General features: G+C 37.7%; 1 protein-coding gene across 1 annotated transcript; it reads right to left on the bottom strand.

The window, feature by feature from the left end:
- Nucleotides 1-15,128, bottom strand: LOC139964045 (solute carrier family 23 member 1-like). Its single transcript, XM_071965366.1, has 13 exons — nt 15,089-15,128; nt 14,277-14,491; nt 12,176-12,333; nt 11,303-11,394; nt 10,275-10,336; nt 9,671-9,852; nt 8,185-8,281; nt 7,772-7,928; nt 6,516-6,769; nt 5,820-5,949; nt 3,429-3,572; nt 2,578-2,673; nt 1-1,918 (listed from the first exon to the last, which is right to left on the bottom strand). Exons 1-13 carry the CDS (start codon nt 15,126-15,128, stop codon nt 1,704-1,706), a joined length of 1,842 nt encoding a protein of 613 aa, XP_071821467.1. The 3' UTR covers nt 1-1,703.
- Between the last annotated feature and the right edge of the window lie 5,007 nt (nt 15,129-20,135).

Below are 20,135 nucleotides of genomic sequence, written 5' to 3'. Positions count from 1 at the left end.
TGCCTACAAGTGACGGGAAAGAAGGACAAGTTTCATCTTTACGTGTATATTCAATGCTAACTTTATTTTAAATCCTTCACAAACATTAATAAACAATGTTTCGTTAGGCTTAATGCCAAAGTAATAATATGGACAAGTCAAAAGACTTTTGAAAAGGGAAGCAAAATTGTCTTCTTATTTTAGGTTTTGAGATACCATTATCCAAGTAGAAGAAGTAAAAGTAGTGGTAGTGATAGTAGTTGTAGTATATAAGTAGTAATAGTAGTAGTATAGTAGTAGTAGTAGTAGTATAGCAGTAGTAGTAGTGGTGGTATTAGTAGTAGTGGTAGTTATAGTGGTAGTTGTGGTAGCAGTAGTAGTAGTAGTAGAAGTAGTAGTAGTAGTGGTGGTATTAGTAGTAGTGGTGGTATTAGTATGTATGTATGTATGTATTTATTGTAGGTCTACCTGTAAGCAGGAACTCGCGAAGAAGCCATCATTGGCTTATCAAAGCCGCAAGCTGACCGAAGTCAGTCTCTTAGATTCATAGTTTAACGTCCATGATTATGAATTGTCAATTGTCAACAACTCTGTAACTGGACGACAAACATTAATCTTGGAGTGACTCGAACTCGGGACCTTATGATTGAAAGGCACCGGCGTTAACCACTGAGCTAACACTCCCAGTATATGTAGTAGTAGTAGTAGTAGTAGTAGTAGTAGTAGTAGTAGTAGTAGTAGTAGGAGTAGTTGTAACAGTAGTACTAGTAGCAGTAGTAGTAGTAACTTGTTAGGCTATACAGAACAAATGATTTAGTTCGCCATGTGTTCCGTCTCTGATAGCGATTCATTCTTCTTGATTCCTAAGAAGGTGTTTACTTCAGAGCGTGTTTCGTTTTCCATGTCCATACACTTTGTGAGTGCATTTGTAATTTTCTAAGGATATTCAATTTTGGCACAAGTCTCTTCTTAACTGTTGTACCATTAAGATAATACATGTTGTAATCAATCATTCAGATTTGTCAACACAGTTGATAGTTTAATTGTATTTTCTACCCATATTTATATTCCCTCTTGAATTAAATAGTGCAAGTGGTTACGTGTTAGTATTCCTTTCGCACCTTGGCTGGTTTTGACTCATTGTTGTCAGCACTGTGGATGCTAGAACCTTAAAGCAGTATAGTCCTTGTTATGCAGTTAAAATGACATAATGGTCTTTGCTTAAAGTGATTTATCTGATATCTGCTATCGCTACTCATGATAGCTATGCTTAATTATTTTCATTGTTTGCCGTCCAAATTTGATTGTTTCTATTATAATTATTTTGTAATTCTCTTTTTTAGGAAAATTTCCTTTATTCCTAATTTCCCACCTGTATATAAACATGTATAACGAAACAACCAAGTAACTGGTCACTTACTTGCTGATGTTTGTGTGACCGTTTTTGACGTAACATATTGATGATATGAGGGGGGGGGGGTTATATTTTGTCATTACATCTGTTCAGTAATTGATTTCACAGAACGCATTGTAAACCGTTGAGCCACTATAAAGTCATTAACAGGAAAATTCATTGATATCAGTTGAAGTCCAAAAAAGCATTTGCAAATCAGTGACTTTACAAATCAGTGACTCATTTTTCAAATGAGAAGATTATGAAACAGTAACTAAACAAGTGAGCAAACGCTAGTTCAAGCCTCGTTCAGACTAGCTTTTGTAATCGTTTAAAAACCAGACGATGCACTTCGATATCGACGGCGGATCAGAGGTGTGAAACCTTTAAACGTTGGACTAAAAGGAAAGTACTGCGTCCACAGCGTTCTTCGTATCCAGTCCATACCAAACGGTAGATCATAACAAGAATGTTCACCCTCGCCGTCTTCCTTGCATTGGTTGGCCATCTGTTGCCTCCAGTTAACCCCCTTCTCTTCGTCTGTACCTGGATGATAACAAGCAGAGATGCCAACATGAGCATGCATCATTGTAATCGAAAAGGGAGTAAAAATTTGGCCAACGTCCCCAGGCCTCCTCCCTCCTCTTGTCGTCTTTTACTACTAGTGTTTTTGAAGACCTACCACAGTATATGATCATAGGCTTTTTAGTGAATTTATTTTGAGTACGTTCCACTGGGAAGTAAGGATTTCTTTCTTTTTTCTTTACACTTTGTGGTCAAAATTGGAAAGTGGTTTGATGAAGTTAAGGAAAGCTGGTGAATCAAAATTAGCCAACATTACGATCAAAATCCTGAACATGCATACACCTTCTTAACCAATCCCTCTCCATTCTTCCACCATTTTTGTACCCATCTCTTCTCAATATATACACACAAGCTCTGTACCCATATATTATCCGCATCCGTACCATGCCCACACCCACAACATCACCCACTCCCCGTACCAACACCCACTCCCCTATCACACACTCCCTCTTCGTTAAACTGCGACCCTCTCCGTATCCACGCGCTAGCTTTTCATACCCACACACTGGTTCTCTGTGTTTGGGCTGGTGCCAATGCAATTCTCCGACAAGTTAGGTGAAAATGTGTGCGGTCCCTTATTTCAGGGGAGGAGAGGGGTGGGGTACTCTGTCACATATTACCTCTAACGAGGTTGTCAAGGATGCAAACAGTAATGCCACCAATAAACATATTACTCCCGAGTACCACAGTGAAAATCTGATCAATGACTCCTGAACCTAATACAGAAAGAAAAGAAATTCATGTGATTAAAACTTTATATTTTGGGGAGGCTTAGATTAATACGGCAGTAACAGAGTGACTTGAAGTAAAATAAGACAGACTGAAATAGTAAATAATAATAATCAATGAAGCATACTAGAACTAATGTAAAATTGAAAAAAATGAAAACAGGAATCTGTCTATATAACTTTTCATAGCCTCAAATGACACACTCAAGCTACCCAATGAACAAATTAACCGTAAGTTAGTAATGATGTCATTGAATCGATAAAGGCACGGTCTTGTGGTAGTATATATAATTTCACCGATAACGATAATAAAACAACCATTGCAGTAACCACAATCAAATTAGGACAAACAATTAAAAGATTTGCAAATCATAAAATAACAATATTACAGCAAATTACAACAATTTTGATGTTGAATAGGTTGAAAGAAACGGGTATTACTGCTGCCATGGTTTTTGTTAACTAATCAAATAAATGAGTGAGATTGGAAGGTCGTTCGCGTGGATAGTACGTCGCTTGGTAATAACGAGGCAAAGTGAATACTGTTGTTTTAATGATGACACAAACTTTAAATATTAAATTCATTTAGAGTCACGATTACAAGTCCTAGGGACGAAGAGATAAGAGTTTGAGTTGTATATAGCTAGGACTTCAGTTAGGGTTGAAGTTGCATGGAATTTTGACTAATTTCAATCCGTTTCAATGACGTATCATTTAATATTTACCCATTGTATGATGATTACCTGTTTGAATTGCTCCTGGATTTTTCGCGAGATAATCCGGCACTCCCAAGCCAATGAAGAGGCCGAAGCCAAGAATGAAGAGATTCCTCGACGTGTCCACTTTAACAAAACTCAGATTAGCAAAACCAATTGAGGCTATCATGCCTGTAAAAGAGAAACCAAAAACAAAGGGGAAAAATATGGTATCGAATAATGGATCATCCTTGGAAAGTTTCACCTGGACGAAGGACCGGTACATATTGATTCATTTATATAGTTACAACTGGTCACTATCTGCCTACCTGAAAACATAAGTTGGGGTAAAGAGCATAGTTACGAAAGAGGGAAATAATCAGGTACAATATTCCCTAATCCCGTTCCTAGCCCCATTTCGACCCCTCACCCCCCCCCCACACACACACACATACACAACCCATATGTCAGGACATTGACTTAACATGGAACCTCCTGATAGTTATTCCTACACAAAAAGTGGGAAACATTGTAACCACCTGGTAACCCAGGGGGACCGAAAATTCCGATATATTTTCTAATACAGTATACTCATTATTTCTCAATTATAAGTCATGTGTTATTTTCTAATTTCTCTGCTTTTATCTAATGATATGAATAAGAATGAGGACGAGGACGAGGACGAGGACGAGGACGATGACGATATATATATATATATATATATCATAATAATAATAATAATAACAATAATAATAATACATTTTCTTACTAAACTTTCTAGATTGAAAAAGTGCCTTAGAACATGGGCGTCCAGTGTTTTAATACTTTTTGGCCGCAACCATATTGTTAAAACGTTTGCCCTTCCACAGCTTGTTTTTCATTTCTTGTGTTGCCTAGTCCTCAGAGTAAGTTTATTAAGGATCTGGAAAGTATTTTTTTTTTATTTGGTCTGGCAAACAGGAACAAAAATTAAACGGTCAACAAGTCTCAGTCCTATTAGTGAGGGTGGATTTCAAGTAACACATATGGAAAGTTTTATTAAGAGTTTAAAGGGTACCTGGGTTAAACGTTACTGTAATGATATGCATGGTCCCTGAATTTTTTTCGACATTGCGTTAGGTCCATTTGGCAAAAATTGTGCTAAGGAAGATATTCACAATATTAATAACGCGTTTGTTAATCAAGTTGCATATGCTTGGTGTGACATTTCCTTTAACAGTCCAACTGAGAATTTTTTTAACCAATTCATCTGGAATAATTCCTTTATTCGTGTAGATGATGCGGTGGTTATGTATAACCACCTGTTTAAGAGGAATGTCTTATATGTCAGCGACTTTTTTTATCAGAATGGTAATCCAATGGCCTATAATAGGTTCATGCGCCTGTTTCAGATTAATTGATTCCCATTTTCTTTATACTTTGGTTTAACTGATTGTATTCCCCTGGATTGGAGAAGAGCTGGCTGTAAAAAAAACCTGCACTCTATTAATCACAACTGTTATTAGTTTAACACGGTCATGAATGCTATTTCAATTTCTCAATAGATTTATTCTAAGATGCTTTCTCTTATTTTAAGATACTTTCTCGTATAACCAAGAAACCTACAGCCTATATAGTAAAATGGAATAAAGATTTTAATGTTTTTACGGAGAAGGACTGGCAAGTTTTTTTTTTAAGTGCCTAGTTATACTGTTTCATATGTAAAACTGCGTTATTTTCAATTCCGTATTTTACATGGAATAATTGCGACTAAAAAACTTTTGTTTAGTATGGGTAAAACTAAGAATAGCCAGCGTACCTGCTATACAACACATGTTGAAAGTCTTGAGCACTTGTTTTGGGATTGTCAGTTCACATCTAATTTTATTTTATTGAAGAAAAGCAATTTTCCTTCACACAAAAAAAAAGATATCTTTTTTGGCTTTGGGAACGGATAAATCCACCCATTTCTCCATGTGAAAAATTATATTTACCAAACTAGTCGTAAAAACAACAATCCTTGTATCGAGGAATTCTTTTATCAATTTAAGTTTGCAATAAAAGTTGAAAAGTATATTTATTTCAAGACAACAAAGAAGAAAAAGAACAAAGCTAATTTTATGCAAATTCAAAATGCTTTCTCTAGTTGTGTTGACTTATTTCGTTAGCTGTTGTTACATCGTGTTTGTAGTGATTTGTATTTGCATGTCCATTCAAGCATTTGGCTGTGCCTCTTCCTGATTCATTGGTGATTGTGAGATGTAATATTATTATATTAGTATTACGTTATGTTCTATTTTCATTCTGTAACAGAAAGCAGAATAAATGGAGAGAAAAAAGAAAAATCATAATCATAATATTAATCATAATATTAATCATAATATATATTTAGTTTTATATATATTTATATATGGATTGTTAAGTGAATAACTTAAAAGAAGAATAGATGTTATATGGTACCTATAGTACAGGCAAGGACAGCCCCGTAAATTGCTTCTGGCATTGATGCCCACAGGGCGTTAACTTTGGTTAGCATTCCACACACAATATAGAAACCTGCGGCAAAGTAAGCGGCCGAGCGACTTGCGATCTGTTATGATAAAAGATAAAGGTAGAAAATCAGACAGGTGCATTTTGCAGTTCGTTCCCATAAAAATATCTGATCCCATAAAATATCACATAAAATACTCTGAGTTTGTGGACAAATCCAAACACTTAGTCTTTCCCTGGTATTCGAAAGTGTAAAGTTACCTCATCTACAACTCCTCCTTAAAGGGTGTGAAGACTCGCGCAAAAGGAAACGTCTAATGCCGGTAATCTGACGAATGAGGTGTAACAGAAATGTTAGACACCACCATAGATCCCAGAAAATGCACACACAACTTGCTACGTCGGTAATAAGACACTAGTGTACAGTCACACATACAGCTGCGGTCAATACCCACAGCACAGTGTATAAACGATACAGCGATGGACATCTCAGGTCCAGCTAAAGATAACAAGGTATCAAGTTTCATTACTGTCTGCATTTTGTAGCGACACGAACAAAACGTCACTTGCAAGCACAGAAAGTTAACTTTTTCGCGGTTTGGGCGAGTCTTCAATGCCTTTAACCTTACTCCGCCAGACTATCCCCTCTAATACTTCATGACTCACCTTTGATATACTGATAATAGATACATTGTTACTGTAAGACGTGTATCCTGTAGCTGCTCCCCACAATCCTCCTAATGCACAGCCGATACCTTCCATCGCGATTCCCCGATTAATAGCAGCAACCGTCGGTGGCGGTACCCCGCTTATAAGTGCACATCCATGATAATCGCCCACTGATTCAACGATGCTGGCGAACACACCGGAGATCATCCCTAGAAAACCGGCTACATTTACACGAGGTCTCCCAAACTGACCTAATTAAAAAAAAAAAAGTGTGTTAGAGAATTATTTGAAGAGGTATGGTTTCAACCGGAAGTACAAAATATATAATATATAATTGGGACTTTTTCACCTTTGATATCGGTTTTGTGGATGAAGCTACTTACCAAAATGGAATTACATCCCCTCGATTAGCTTTAGAGCGAGAAGAGGAACAAGTTTTATCATACTGAACACCAACCCTTTTGTCTGTTTGCTAGGAGTAATGTCAACAATTAACCAAATAATTTCTAAAAATGGTTTATATCACATTCAATCCTCCTTATTTTCACATCATTTGTACTTTTAATTATGCTCTATCACACAAATGCAGAAAAACAATGATGGTAACTGATAATAATCATTTAATAAGCATTACATTAGGTTATTTTAACTCTTTCGATTTCCGGGTATAAACTTTCAAGCGGATGTACACTATACTGTAATGGTGGCAGTGTACATGGAGGGTGTTGCTGTTCACGTATAGAGAGCTAATGTCATTTCTTATTCCCTACTTATTTTAAGGAGTTATCTTTAATAAGCCTAGGAATTAACTCTATAATAAAACTTACAGATGAATTTTCAGCCTGTATAGCATTACTTTGCATGTAAGGACAGAGACGTTATCATTGTCGACATACAAAGATAAGACCTTGATTACAGCTGAGTAAATGTACATGATCTCAGCAAAGCAATGGAAGTCGCCATAGTGAAACCTCGCTTAGCAAATCGCTCACGTACCACCACCCCCCCTCCCCACCCCATCCTCCCAACCTTCATCACTTGTTAATCCGAGGAGGAATTCGGAGACACAGATGTTAGATCTTGCCCACAATCATATTGTCCCTTTTCCGGTCCCCAAAAGATACAAATTAAGGGTAATTTTTGGTTGGTATGACATTTTTTCCATCTCTAAGTAATCTAATCCATATTCATGTGTATTAATATATTATTGATATTTTGTTTTATGTATTGTAAGAAAAGTGCATAGAAGTAACCTGGATAAGGTACCCGCAACCATGGAGTATCACGTATGACGTCACTGTAAACATCTGTTCTCGCCTTGTAGCCGTAAGCTGTAGGGTCGTCGGGAAATGCTCCCGCCGCTGTTAGTATGATGCAAAAAGTCCAGGATACCGCAATAGCTAGTAATATCTATATTATGAGGAGCGAAGATGCATCAAAGGGATATTTTTCATTGGCTGGAGTTCAGTTTTCTTTCTGCATCTTTTAAGGTCAAATCCACATATTATTAGCATTTGTTTGTATGGACATCATTTTTCCACTGAACAAAATAACAATATTCCTATACCAACAAGATACATATTGATAAATTTCTAGATGCGGAGAATATTGGCAACTATAGGCAGTCATTACAAACGTATGGAATTTCAATGCCAAAATCACTTACCGGGAAAAAGGTGAATATTTTGATCTTTTTTCCGTTTGGTAAAGGAATCGGATATTTGTCCAAGAACTGAGAAAATAGTGTAATCAGGAAGATGGTCCTAAATAGAGATAACAAAGTTTTGTCTTTATTCAATATGTAATTATATGAATTATTAATTACCATCAACAAAAAAACCATGATGAAGGTGTGAAGATTTATTCTGTTAGCGCTTCTGTGGTCATTAAATATACGGCACGAACAAAATGGTGTACATAGTTGCATTCACGTCCACATGTGACTTTGAATAGTGTAAATCTTGAGAAATATAGATGGTCACTTTTCGAAACGAAAATGATCTTTAGCATTCACAGATGGTGAGATAAACGGGGTTGGTGTTTTTGGTTTTACCGGTAAAATACCTCGGACTTGTTTTTATCAGAAATTTCCATGGCGACGGACGATGGTACTTCACTGTATCTTGGATAGACAGAATGCTTATCAGTTTTATTGTTGCACTTGTTGAAACGTTTTACAGCAAATTTATTTGGCACTGTTAATTTTGGGAGCCGCTTATGTTAACCTCCAATTTCATGCAAACTAGAAACGAATATGGCTGGCTTATGCAAATAGGCTTAAATTTTATTTGTATATTTATTTTATTTTACTGCATGCCTGATGGAATATAGAGTTATCTTATATAATGATATTTCTTTTGGCCCTGGTTATCTTTATTGTATTTTATAGGATATCAAGGGACTATGGAAATATTCAACTGTTGAACTATTCAACAATATGCACCCGATAGTCACAGAAAACACAGTAACTATACTGTAAATCTTAAAGTTCTGTACCAGAGTGAAAACTGGATCGTGCTATAAATTGGTAGCATGTGTATTCGGATTACAGTAAGAACTGAGGATATATGTAACCACAACAAATCCAGTTTGATGCATTTGTTGGGATTACGCATATCGTCAGTTGTTACTGTAAACCTATAATAACACATGCTACCGGTATATATTTATCAGCACGATCCAGTTTTGACTGTGGTACAAAGCTTTAAAGATTTACAGTAGTTACTGTAATCTCCGTGTGATTCGGTTGAACTATGCAGAGAAGGTATAGGTCAATATCGACACGGCTGATGACGGCAAACTATACCTACATGCATATATACGGTGACTATCTGAAGATCCTTTTCTAACCTTATCACGCGAACAATATGCTGTGTGTATATTTTTTTTATTGTAAGTGCATATGTGTAACCAAATCAGTTCGTATTCTTGTATGCAAAATGTCTAACTATTTCTGAATTTGCATATAATGACGATTGAATTGTACGCCGTATCTTACCAACACTTTTACACTCTCCTATAAGATAAAAAGTAATGTTCCGAATAAAATGGTAAAAGCCATACCATAGGACTATACTTTGAAGGAAGCATACAGGTAAATATTCTTCCACCAGGGTGATGTCTGCTATATCTTAACTGTTGTTTATACTTACAAACTAGCAATTCCCCAGTGCGTTCCACAAGCGTCTGACGTAATTGGAATTAACGGAATACCGATAAGAAAGAGAGTTGTTGCGATCGTTAGAGGTCGGACAAATTGGAGTAACAACCCCACCACTCCAGTGAAACCAAGCAGAAACTGTACTACTGTCGCTAGGCACAACGAACCCTGCAACTGTAAACGTAAATGACGCATTTAGAGTATAGGCCTACATATACATGTATAGGCACAACAAATCCTGCAACGCTACTGTAAACGTTAATGACGCATTTGGAGTATAGGCCTACATTACATGTATCCATTGTCATGGTAGGTAAGAATTAAGTCCAAGGCTGAAAATGATGAACAAGACACACACAGCACATAAGATAATATCCCGACAAAACAAACTGAGCAACTAGCAATAATTATAATAATAATACACATTTTGTGTTGCGCTGGTATCCGTTAAAAAATACGCTCGAAGCGCAGTGCAACAACAGTGAGTAAGCCCCCCCCCCCCCCCCAACGATGCAGTAGCCTAGCTACTATGCAGCCTTTAATTTCATGTCCCTTTAAAGATCATTACAAATTTTGTTGTTTACATAAGTACTGACCTCTTGCATTCTATCAAAAGCGACATCTCTAAGGACTTGAGAAGCTTCTGCCGTCGAGTTCGCTGGATTAAATGAAAATTAATTGAATTATGAAAATTATTAACTGTAACTGTCTCTCAACTTATTTTTGAAGTTCCTAATATAAAAAATGTCCACGAAGTGATACATAATTGGCGCTGAAGATTCAGTTTTGTCTTTTTTTCAGATAATGGGGAGGGACGGAAGGTATATTAAGCAAATGATTTCGTGAAGGTACCATTTTTAAATCATATATCTCTGTGCAATGTGTTGATATGAGTTGTGGAAATAATCCCCTCCTCCAGGGGCGTTGGTTTCGACGGCGCCGTCAGGTTGAGCTACCGCAGACGCCGAGATGTTCTTCGTCGTGAAAGATGTTAATTTCAACCGAGGCGAAAGCTACTCCACTTTTTTCAAGGCCATGCACAGTCATTTGTAGCACTGATCTGGTTGCAATTTATAATGTTTCAGTTCTCTCCCAAACCTCACCCCTTAACCCCCACCCCAACCCACGTTGATTACCTCCTAACCCCTTCCTGTATACCACCGTTAAGCCTCATTCAAATAATTTTCTGAAGAAATCGAATGCCAAGTAACCCACAAAATTCTTCAGTGAGATGCCTTCGAGCGAAAATGATGGTAATCGAAACTAAAGGACGAAATGTTTCCCAGATGGTAACGAGGGGAGTATCGAAGAACTTAGCATGCATTGAGTACGGATTACTTCACTTTGGCTCCGGCTTTGAGTACAACGTTTCTGTATGCTGCTGTGTTTGACGAATCTAATCGTGATAGTAGTTACCGACTTTGCGATCCACGTTGTAGAGCCATTGCCGACTTTGCAATCTGCAGCCCCCCCCCCCCTCTTAATTTTGCAAGGTCGGTAAGAGTGACGTACTCCATGGTTTTCATGGTTACACGCTTATAGATCGGGTGTTCTTCTGCAATTGAAGGAAACTTGACAACGATGGTTCTAGACCGACAACCTTATGTACCAAAAAATTATTCACCTGTTACAGGAGGTGGACAGGGCCCTGACAGACTAAAAAGGACATATGCTGGAATGACAAAAGCCGAACTGGAACCCTGTATTATCGGTAGTCTACAAAATATAATGTGAAATAGGTACTGTTATAACTTGACGAATTGCAAGGACGGATACATTCAAAGAAGAGATGGATCAAACGGTCTCACATGTAAAATAATATTCCAGGCAAAAATATGGTTAGTCGCTGCATAATGAGAATATTTAGGGATGAGTGTATATGTATATAGATATCGATCAGTATACTTGTGTAACATATATCAGTATATAATATGTCTACATCGACATATCCTTTAGTCTTAAAGGCATTGAAGACTCGCCCCAAACTGCGTGCGGCCATCTGAAAAAGTTAACTTTCCGTTGCTTGCAAGTGAGGTTTTGTTCGTGTCGCTACAAAATGCAGACACTCATGAAACGTGATACCTTGTTATCTTTAGCTGGACCTGAGATGTCCATCGCTGTATCGTTTGTACACTGTGCTGTGGGCAATGACCGCAGCTGTATGTACTGACTGTACACTAGTGTCTTATTACCGACGGTAGCAAGCTGTGTGTGTATTTTCTGGGATCGATGGTGGTGTCTAACACTTCTGTTACACCTCATTCGAAACTAGATCAGATTACCGGCATTATACGTTTCTTTGCGCGAGTCTTCACACCCTTTAAGGCTATACATCTTCATTTCTGGTGATCATTGTATAGCGTTTCATAGAAAGCAAGGCGAGAGTTAATGTAATACTTAGTGTAAAGGCGGGGATAGAATTAGCGCGGCCATTAGAGTGGATGGGAGGTGAATCGCGGGGGGTGGGGGAGGGGATGAAGATTGTGTAATTGATTACCTTGTTCCAATGAATGTCTGTAGAAACGTGGTGACTCCACACATGAAGAACGACGTTCCGATCAGTTGGTTAGTTAGATCCCTATCTCTGTCGAAACACAGAGGGATCGCTATTACCAATGGCATTATAAGACAACCACTGAAGGAAGCCGAAAAGTGCTGATTGAAAAAGGGAGGGAAATAGAAGTCAATTGTTCTCATATGCAACACAGCCAATGGATTTTTTTCTACTCATATGAATATAGCCTATAGCTTCATAACTCCTGTGAAAAGTCGTTAAGGTCAAAACATCCTTGTCAGACGCGATCTCTTGCCAGACATTTTCTGAATCTTGAGATGTTGTTTTGTTTTGGTAAACACTCAAGGGCGGCGGAACCTGGGGGGCACAGGGGGCACGTGCCCCCCCCACTTTTCCTAGGGTTAAAAATGTGCCCTTTTTCGACATAAAAATTGTATTCTTGATCACCTTATTAGGTCAGCGATATTTCAGTAAGAGATCTAATCCTTATTTAGAACTATCAGGGGCGTAGCCAGTTTGTAGCATTGGCCAAGTTATCTTTTTTATAAAAACACCCATAATTCAAATCCATAAGCTTGCTGGACGAGTTTAAGGGTCTAGACAGGAAAAACTATTGAAATGAACGTAGCAAGAATATGGCTAAATTAGGTGACCTATTCTTCTGTCATCTAGGCTGTCATTTCTATCGCGTGCCGTTTCATTCAACACTCTACCCGCCGAAAAAGACTAGGATCCGATCTTGTTAGTTTTTTAACATCTAGTTAAGAACCCGTTTACGCAGATAAAATTTAAGTTGAGAAACATTCCACAGTCAAATAAGCCTATCGTTGATTAACAGACTTTATATGTATAGAGCTGCAGCACTTTGTTGCCTGTTGTTTAACGATCGGCGTTCCAAGTTCCAAAACAGCCTTTTCGATAAACGTTTACTAGCTACAGTTGTATCAAAGACAATTACTGGCTATAGTTGTATCAAAGACATTTCTGGCCTATCTTTGTATCTACAAGTATCAGAAGTTGGGTTTTGGGGGTTTAAAAGTGATATTGAATGAGGTGTCTCAAGTTAGCAAGAGGCCAGGGAACCAGAATGAACACTCGGGAAGGGCCGTTTCCTGCCATCTGGGGGGTTTGTAAAACCAAAAACTTTTCTTGTACGCTCCGCGCCAGCCGATGGTGGCGCTCCGCTCAGGTATAGTCGTGCCTACAACTTTGCAAATCCTGGCTACGCCCCTGACTATGAATGAATTTCTCAAAGCTGTTTCGAATGGAAAAAAATTGTTAAGCTCTTAACAAGAAATAAACTCTAATTCGGCAGATTCCTACTTCAGCAATTAGCATGATTTCACATCATTTTGACTCGAAAGAAAACTTGTTCCTTGTTTCCCAATTTGCACATTGGATATTGCAGTGCTAGTATGCATTTTTTCGTTGAGGGGGGGGGGGGGGCGTTGATGGAGTGATGTGTAAACGCAAATAAGATAATACAATAAGAGTTATAAAGGGGACTTAATATCAGGCTGCATCAGTCCAATCAAATTTCTCCAAAGTGCCCTTTGACGTCGGTGCCCCCCCCCCCAGATTAAAAGTGCTTCCGCCGCCCTTGTAAACACTCTTTATATCAGGTTCCCTAGCTGGGGTGCATGAACCCCCAGGGGGTGCGTGAGTACATCTCAGGGGCTTTGTGAGACGTTTCTGAAAATCAAAACTAGAGTACTCGTTGTTGAACTAAAATCTGATATAACATATAATTTAGTAATGTACAAACTTGTCGTACCTATCGACAAACTCTACAATATTACACTACGAACTTGATCTTTAACGAAGCACTGTTATGCGTATTATGACTCAGATCGTGTCTCGAAAAGTTGGGAGTTCGTGGACAGCTCTGGCATCCACAGGGGGCTCGTGGGGGGGGGGGGTAGGGAAACCCTGCTTTATACAGACGCAATGTACTACTATATACTTTCAGAGCGCGACTCTACGTCACGCAGTACAGTTATAATGTTATTATAACGGTATGGCTGGTTGAAGAAAAAATGACGAGTATATACGTTTCCTACCATTTAGGACCTACATGTCTTACCTGAAGGCCACCCAATATGACGGTAGGCCACGGAGGCCTATCCTCTATGCCATAAATAATAGCTACCTCGTCATGACCATTGCTAGCAGTCTGGTGGAATTGATCAGATTCACTTGGCTTATCTTTCAAGGAAAGAGTTCCACGTTCTTCTTCTTCGATCGCTTCTGTACTGTCCATGTTCTCGTGACTCTGTAAGTAATAACGAATTACACTGCCTGTAAAGAATAGCAAACAAAAAAAACCGAGAACACTATAGTTGTTGCATAGCAAAGTTAGCAAGTCAACAATGTCCGATGAGACTTACTGGTGATTACAAGACATTTGAGATTTAAAAAAAAAAATACTGCGTTACTGTTATGTCGCACGCGTATATTGTAAGTATAGTAGAATGAATGTAATTAACCTGAATAAATAAGTACACAGGAAACGAATACGTTAAATATTTATTCCATGTCTTCCTTGGTGAGTACCCATATAACAACTGTTCTCATTCATATCTTATATTATATAATAACATAAATAAGGCAGACTCAGCAGGAGTCCGGAAGGGTCACAATTAAGCTGACCCTATTGTCATGTAGGTCGCTGGTCGCAGGCATATGACAGGTGATATTATACAGTGAGTAAAAATGGTCATCGCAGGCATATGACAGGTGATATTATATAGTGAGTAATAATGGTCGATTAAATAATAACTAATATATCACATTGGTAATAATGGATGGTCGATTAGATAATAACTAATATATCACATTGGTAATAATGGATGGTCGATTACATAATAACTAATATATCACAGTTACTGCGCTTACTACGTGAACTGATGAATCGCCCAGCGACACTGTCATACATTATATCAAAAGCATGAAAAGAGGTTATTCATGCTGAAAAGCAGCTAAATTGTCATCATTACATTAAGTCCAATATGCCTAGTCAACTTTATCACTTTCATTTTGATGGGAAGTTAGTAGCTCTGTTGCATCGAAGATTAATTTGCCAAACGCTGCGTAAATAAATGTTGTATAGAAGAGCGATTCTCATTGCAACAACGTGCAAGACAGTACACGTTCCTGTATAGAAGGATTTCGACATAAGGTGTACCAATGATAAATGACATTATGACTAAAAAATAAAGTGATTGGAAAGAATCCCCCTTCACCATCATGTTATTGATCCTACCGTTCCTATAACGTTAAACTGATTTTTAAGCTCTTTTCAACTCAATCCCGGGAGGACTCGCCTTGCCCAATTATTGATTACCTAACATATAGCAGTGTTAATTATGCGATACCGAAGGATTAATTTTATCAAGCACAGGGCGCCTTTATTGTGTGTAAAGTTTATTTGATGTAAAAGCTACAAAAAACAACACAAGAAAACTCACTCACGAACATACCTGCTGAGTTTCAGGTGAATATAATAACATACTATCTGCAAAAAAAGTTTCCCGAGAAATACCCTGGGCACGAAAACCAAATCACTGTACTGATCCAGGTGCATATGGTGAAGTACAATGAACTATGTTGTATTCATGAATCAATAAATAGTTTACGAAGTCTGGTGAGAACATAGGCTATACGTACTTGAACCTTGAAACATTAGTCAGCAAATTATATAGAATAATCGGCCCTTCCTAATAAACGGTGATGAATTGCCATGTAAGCCTCTTCTATAGAAGTTATTGTTTCAGTATTCTGAGAAAATGTGAGCCGTGCTTCTATACAGTGCTATATAATACTTGTTTTGCGCTTCTTTTTTTTTTTTTTTGTTGCTATGTACACAGCTAGACGGCATCACGCACGTGCAGTGATGTATGGCTACATATCTCTTCGGCCAATTATCGGATACACTGTTCATCTTGATGACCTCAGAATGGAAACACAGCAATTGATCAAAAATCATGACTATGATTTTCAATGGGGACTTACACAGGGAGTCCCTCTTTGTTAAAAATTTCCCACTTGTTGAAACTTTCTGTGGATGATATTGTATAAGCGAAAAGAAAGTTACACTTGTGATGTAACACAAGGACAACCATTTTGTTCTTATGTGTTCTGTTTTGTTTTGTTTATCACCTAGGTTAGATTTTGAGCTATAGAACAGGAGCAAGTTTCACTTACTGAGCCCTAACCCTTAGGTCTGGTTGCTCGAAGTAATATCAACATTTAACCAATAATTTTTTCTTAAATTGGTTTATATTACCTGCAATCTTCCTTATTTCCACATCATCTGTACTTTAATTTTATGCTCTTTCAGATCAAGGCAGAAAAAGCAATGATGGTAACTGATAATATGGTAATACCAGCATTACGTACGTTAGGTCATTTTAGCCCTCTTCTTTCTTCGATTTCCGGGTAACCTTTCGAGAAACACTACTCTAATTGTGATATTTTTGTATTTTGTGTTTGTATTTTGGTTGTTTGTATTTTGGTTGTTTGTATTTTGGTTGTTTGTATTTTGGTTGTTTGTATTTTGGTTGTTTGTATTTTGGTTGTTTGTATTTTGGTTGGTTGTATTTTGTGTTTGTATTTTGGTTGTTTGTATTTTGTGTTTGTATTTTCTATTTGTATTTTGTGGTATTGTACGTTTCATTGTGCGGTACTGTTCACGGTGTTGTTCACTTAATGGAGAGTTATATAATTGTTGCATTTCCTAATAAAAGAATCATATCGAAATAGAGATTATCACAGGCGCATTTAGAAGCACCGTCAATTGAGGTATAAGCGTTTGTAGATGAAACAGGACAACAACTGTAAACGCAAAAGAGATATGGTAGGTGCTATAATACAGTGTTGCCACCAATACACACAAAAACTGTATTCACCAGTATACAACCTGCTAAAACATACTGTCACAAACAACTGAAGTAAGTACTAAGAAAATTGCTGTAACAGCTGAGGGAGTAAAATCCCAAATCTGACCTTAGAAGCCTTTTACGAGTACGGACAGAAAGAGACAATATACCCAGACCCCCTTAACATCTCAGGATGAAGGACACTGAATTACTAGAAGGTGCAATACTATAAATATATTAAAGGGCATGACAATTATAATACAATAATACTTGTGTAAAAGTAAGTTGGCCTGTCGTTTCGATCCTAGCAGGTGAATACAGAAGATACTGCTAGGATCGAAACGTCAGGCCAACTTACTTTTACACATTCTATTACACAGGCTCTCTAGTGGATAAGCAGTTTGCTAACATTTTTATTTTATTTTTATTTTTATTTTGACAACAATACTTGGTAATGAATTAGTATATGACAACCTATACCGGAAATTCACTTTGAGAATAACATCAGGGAATCGTAACAATTTAATGGAGTACAAAACGACAGCTGTTTGTATCAAAACTGTCAATATATAAATATAACAGAATAATCTGTTTATTTCAGGAGCGTATTTATAAATCGATAAGTCGATTAAGAACAATGCAAGCGACATATACATCTCCACAGACTATATGTTATAATGATATTGTAAAATAAAACATTTACAACTGTTTTGCTTAAAGCATTTTTAACCTTTAACAATATTAACAAGAGCGTTCCCATCATTACTGTGCATGGTATATGAATACACCTTCTGTATATTTTAGTCATTCCTTTAACTGCCAGTTTTGTTATAATGCTTTTCAATGATGTTATATAACGATATATAATTAATGATAGCCTATATTATGCCAACAATTAGATTGTTATTTTGTTTAACATTACAGTATAATAGTCTTGTATACCAGCATGTGAATCTGCTGTCATCGTTATCTTGTGTTTATTCATGTATGCCGACGATATATGTAAACAATTTTTTTTTTAACTTTCATGCCATGAGAAATATTGAATTTCTCAGTCTATCACATGTAATTTGTGCATTAATTTCGCTAGACGGGAGAACAAGGAATTTCTGGAAACGCTTGAACATCCGGGGTCGAAGCCCCACTAGGTCCCTCTCGACTTTCACTAGGGCACTGAGATACATTCCAAAAACAATTATGTGTAATTGTTCTGTCTTTTTGTACTATCTAAACGTGCTGCAGTCTCTGGGGGCGTAGTCTTGGCCAAGTCGTTTGTAATACTCTTTTTCTCGTGTGCAAACTGTACATGCCTCAGAGTCCGTTCCTGCCTACCACGAATGTGCTTGCACACTGTATTTTATATGCCCGAGGATCTGTCTGATACAAACCTAGTATCAATCGAAAGCGTTGCCGCTTGGGTTTATCTGGGCAGTACAGCAAATAGATACGGTAAAATAGCTATGTGAAAAAGAAAGGTTCACTATAGGCTGTACACTATAGGCTGTTCATACAAGATTACTGGGGGCGTTGCACTCCCAGTCAATAACAGTGTAAAGTTGTAATTATAAAGCAACGTTTCAGCCTTTCTTGGTTTGTGTTACGAAACGTCGCTCAGCTAGTCAATGCAAGTCGATCTCCAAATCCATAATCATCCCTCTTAAAAATAATGTGAGTGTGGGACACTGGTTATATGACATTAGATATTTATCACAATTTTGAATTTCATGTAAAAATTCAAATATTCATAAACTATAAATATATAGTTCACTGATGGAGTGTGGGATGGGGTGGGTAGGACTTGTTCCCTGGTCCCTTAAAATTTCCCCTTCATATAGGGGGCGTTTTTGCGATTCCGAAATTCAAAATTTATGCCGGGGGATAAAACACTTATAGGCTAAGTGTTTCAAGATTATAGGGATACAACAAACCCTCCACCAATCCGAAATCGTTCGACGCTGCAAATTTGACAGTCGTTTCAGCAAAGCAAATTGAGTCAGTTTTCGTTCTTTGTGACAGAATGAAGAGCTTTACCCGAATATTGTAATTAAGGCAAAACTTTAGTACAATGCTTCGTTGTAGACTGGTTTGTAGTATCAATGATCATTGTATCGAGACGAGATTTGATGGCACACTCAAAGCTTAATTATACGTTTGAAATGGCCATAGAAATAATGGCGTTAGGAGTGAAGACTTCAAAGAGACGAGGTATTATCGAGTTAATTGAATGTTCGGAATGGGTGGCACCATAGTCTATGCTATGTAGCGCCTTTTATATCGGTTGACTCTTTAAAATAGACATTTCTTGTGACTTTCTCATATTATTGTCATCAAATATAAGAAGGGCCGTTTTCTTCTAAAACGAAATATTTCAGTCAACTCATGTTTTTTATTTTTCGATTCAACACAAACTTACCATACGTTGTGTATTTTGTTAGTAAACTATAACGCACTCGCTATAACAATCAATAATAAGGTCAGAGTTGTACTGTGAGAGTAAGCTTTGCGTCGGACTATCCGTTGGGAGACGTCAGTACGACTTTTCTACGACCAAAACTCGACGTCAATAATTTATATTGGAAAGAAGTCCAATTAACGTCGTTTCAATAGAGTCGGATAAACGTCTAACCGGCGCGATATGGACGTCTTTATCGACGTGGAATCAACGTCGCGCGGATTTGCAACAGTCTATCGATTAGTCGGTAAAAGTCGAACCGAATATTCCCTCCGACCCAAACCTATCGTCGATACGACGTTACAATATTATGTTGAAAAGACGTCCAATGAATGTCGTTTCAATGGTCAATCAATGAGTCGAAAAAACGTCGGACCAACGCGAATCAACGTCGCGCCTCTTTGCAAATAGTCACCTTGGAGACGTCTGACCGACTTTTTACCCCGACCCAAACCCAGAGTCTATCCGACGTTAAAAATGATGTATTACACACAGTGGCGGAGAAACAGGGGGGGTTGGGGGGTTTTAACCCCCCCACTTTTTGAAGAGGGGGGGTTGGCCTACACAATCAACCCCCCCCCCCCCCTAGTTTTAGCCAGTAATGTTCTGTTAT

Source organism: Apostichopus japonicus, chromosome 22, assembly GCF_037975245.1.
Source record: "Apostichopus japonicus isolate 1M-3 chromosome 22, ASM3797524v1, whole genome shotgun sequence".
Classification (NCBI taxonomy): domain Eukaryota; kingdom Metazoa; phylum Echinodermata; class Holothuroidea; order Aspidochirotida; family Stichopodidae; genus Apostichopus; species Apostichopus japonicus.
Note: the sequence above shows the minus strand (reverse complement) of the source record. Positions and strands in the feature narration are given on the sequence as shown.

Bases quoted from the DNA above. Each gene is read 5' to 3' on its own strand.
- LOC139964045 (XM_071965366.1), bottom strand. From the start codon at position 15,128: ATGTATGACAGTGTCGCTGGGCGATTCATCAGTTCACGTA. The intron at 10,337-11,302 runs GTGAATAATTTT...CATTTAATCCAG, and splicing joins CTGTCCACCTCCTGTAACAG to CGAACTCGACGGCAGAAGCT. The intron at 3,573-5,819 runs GTACCATATAAC...TCTCTTTTACAG, and splicing joins TGTCCTTGCCTGTACTATAG to GCATGATAGCCTCAATTGGT.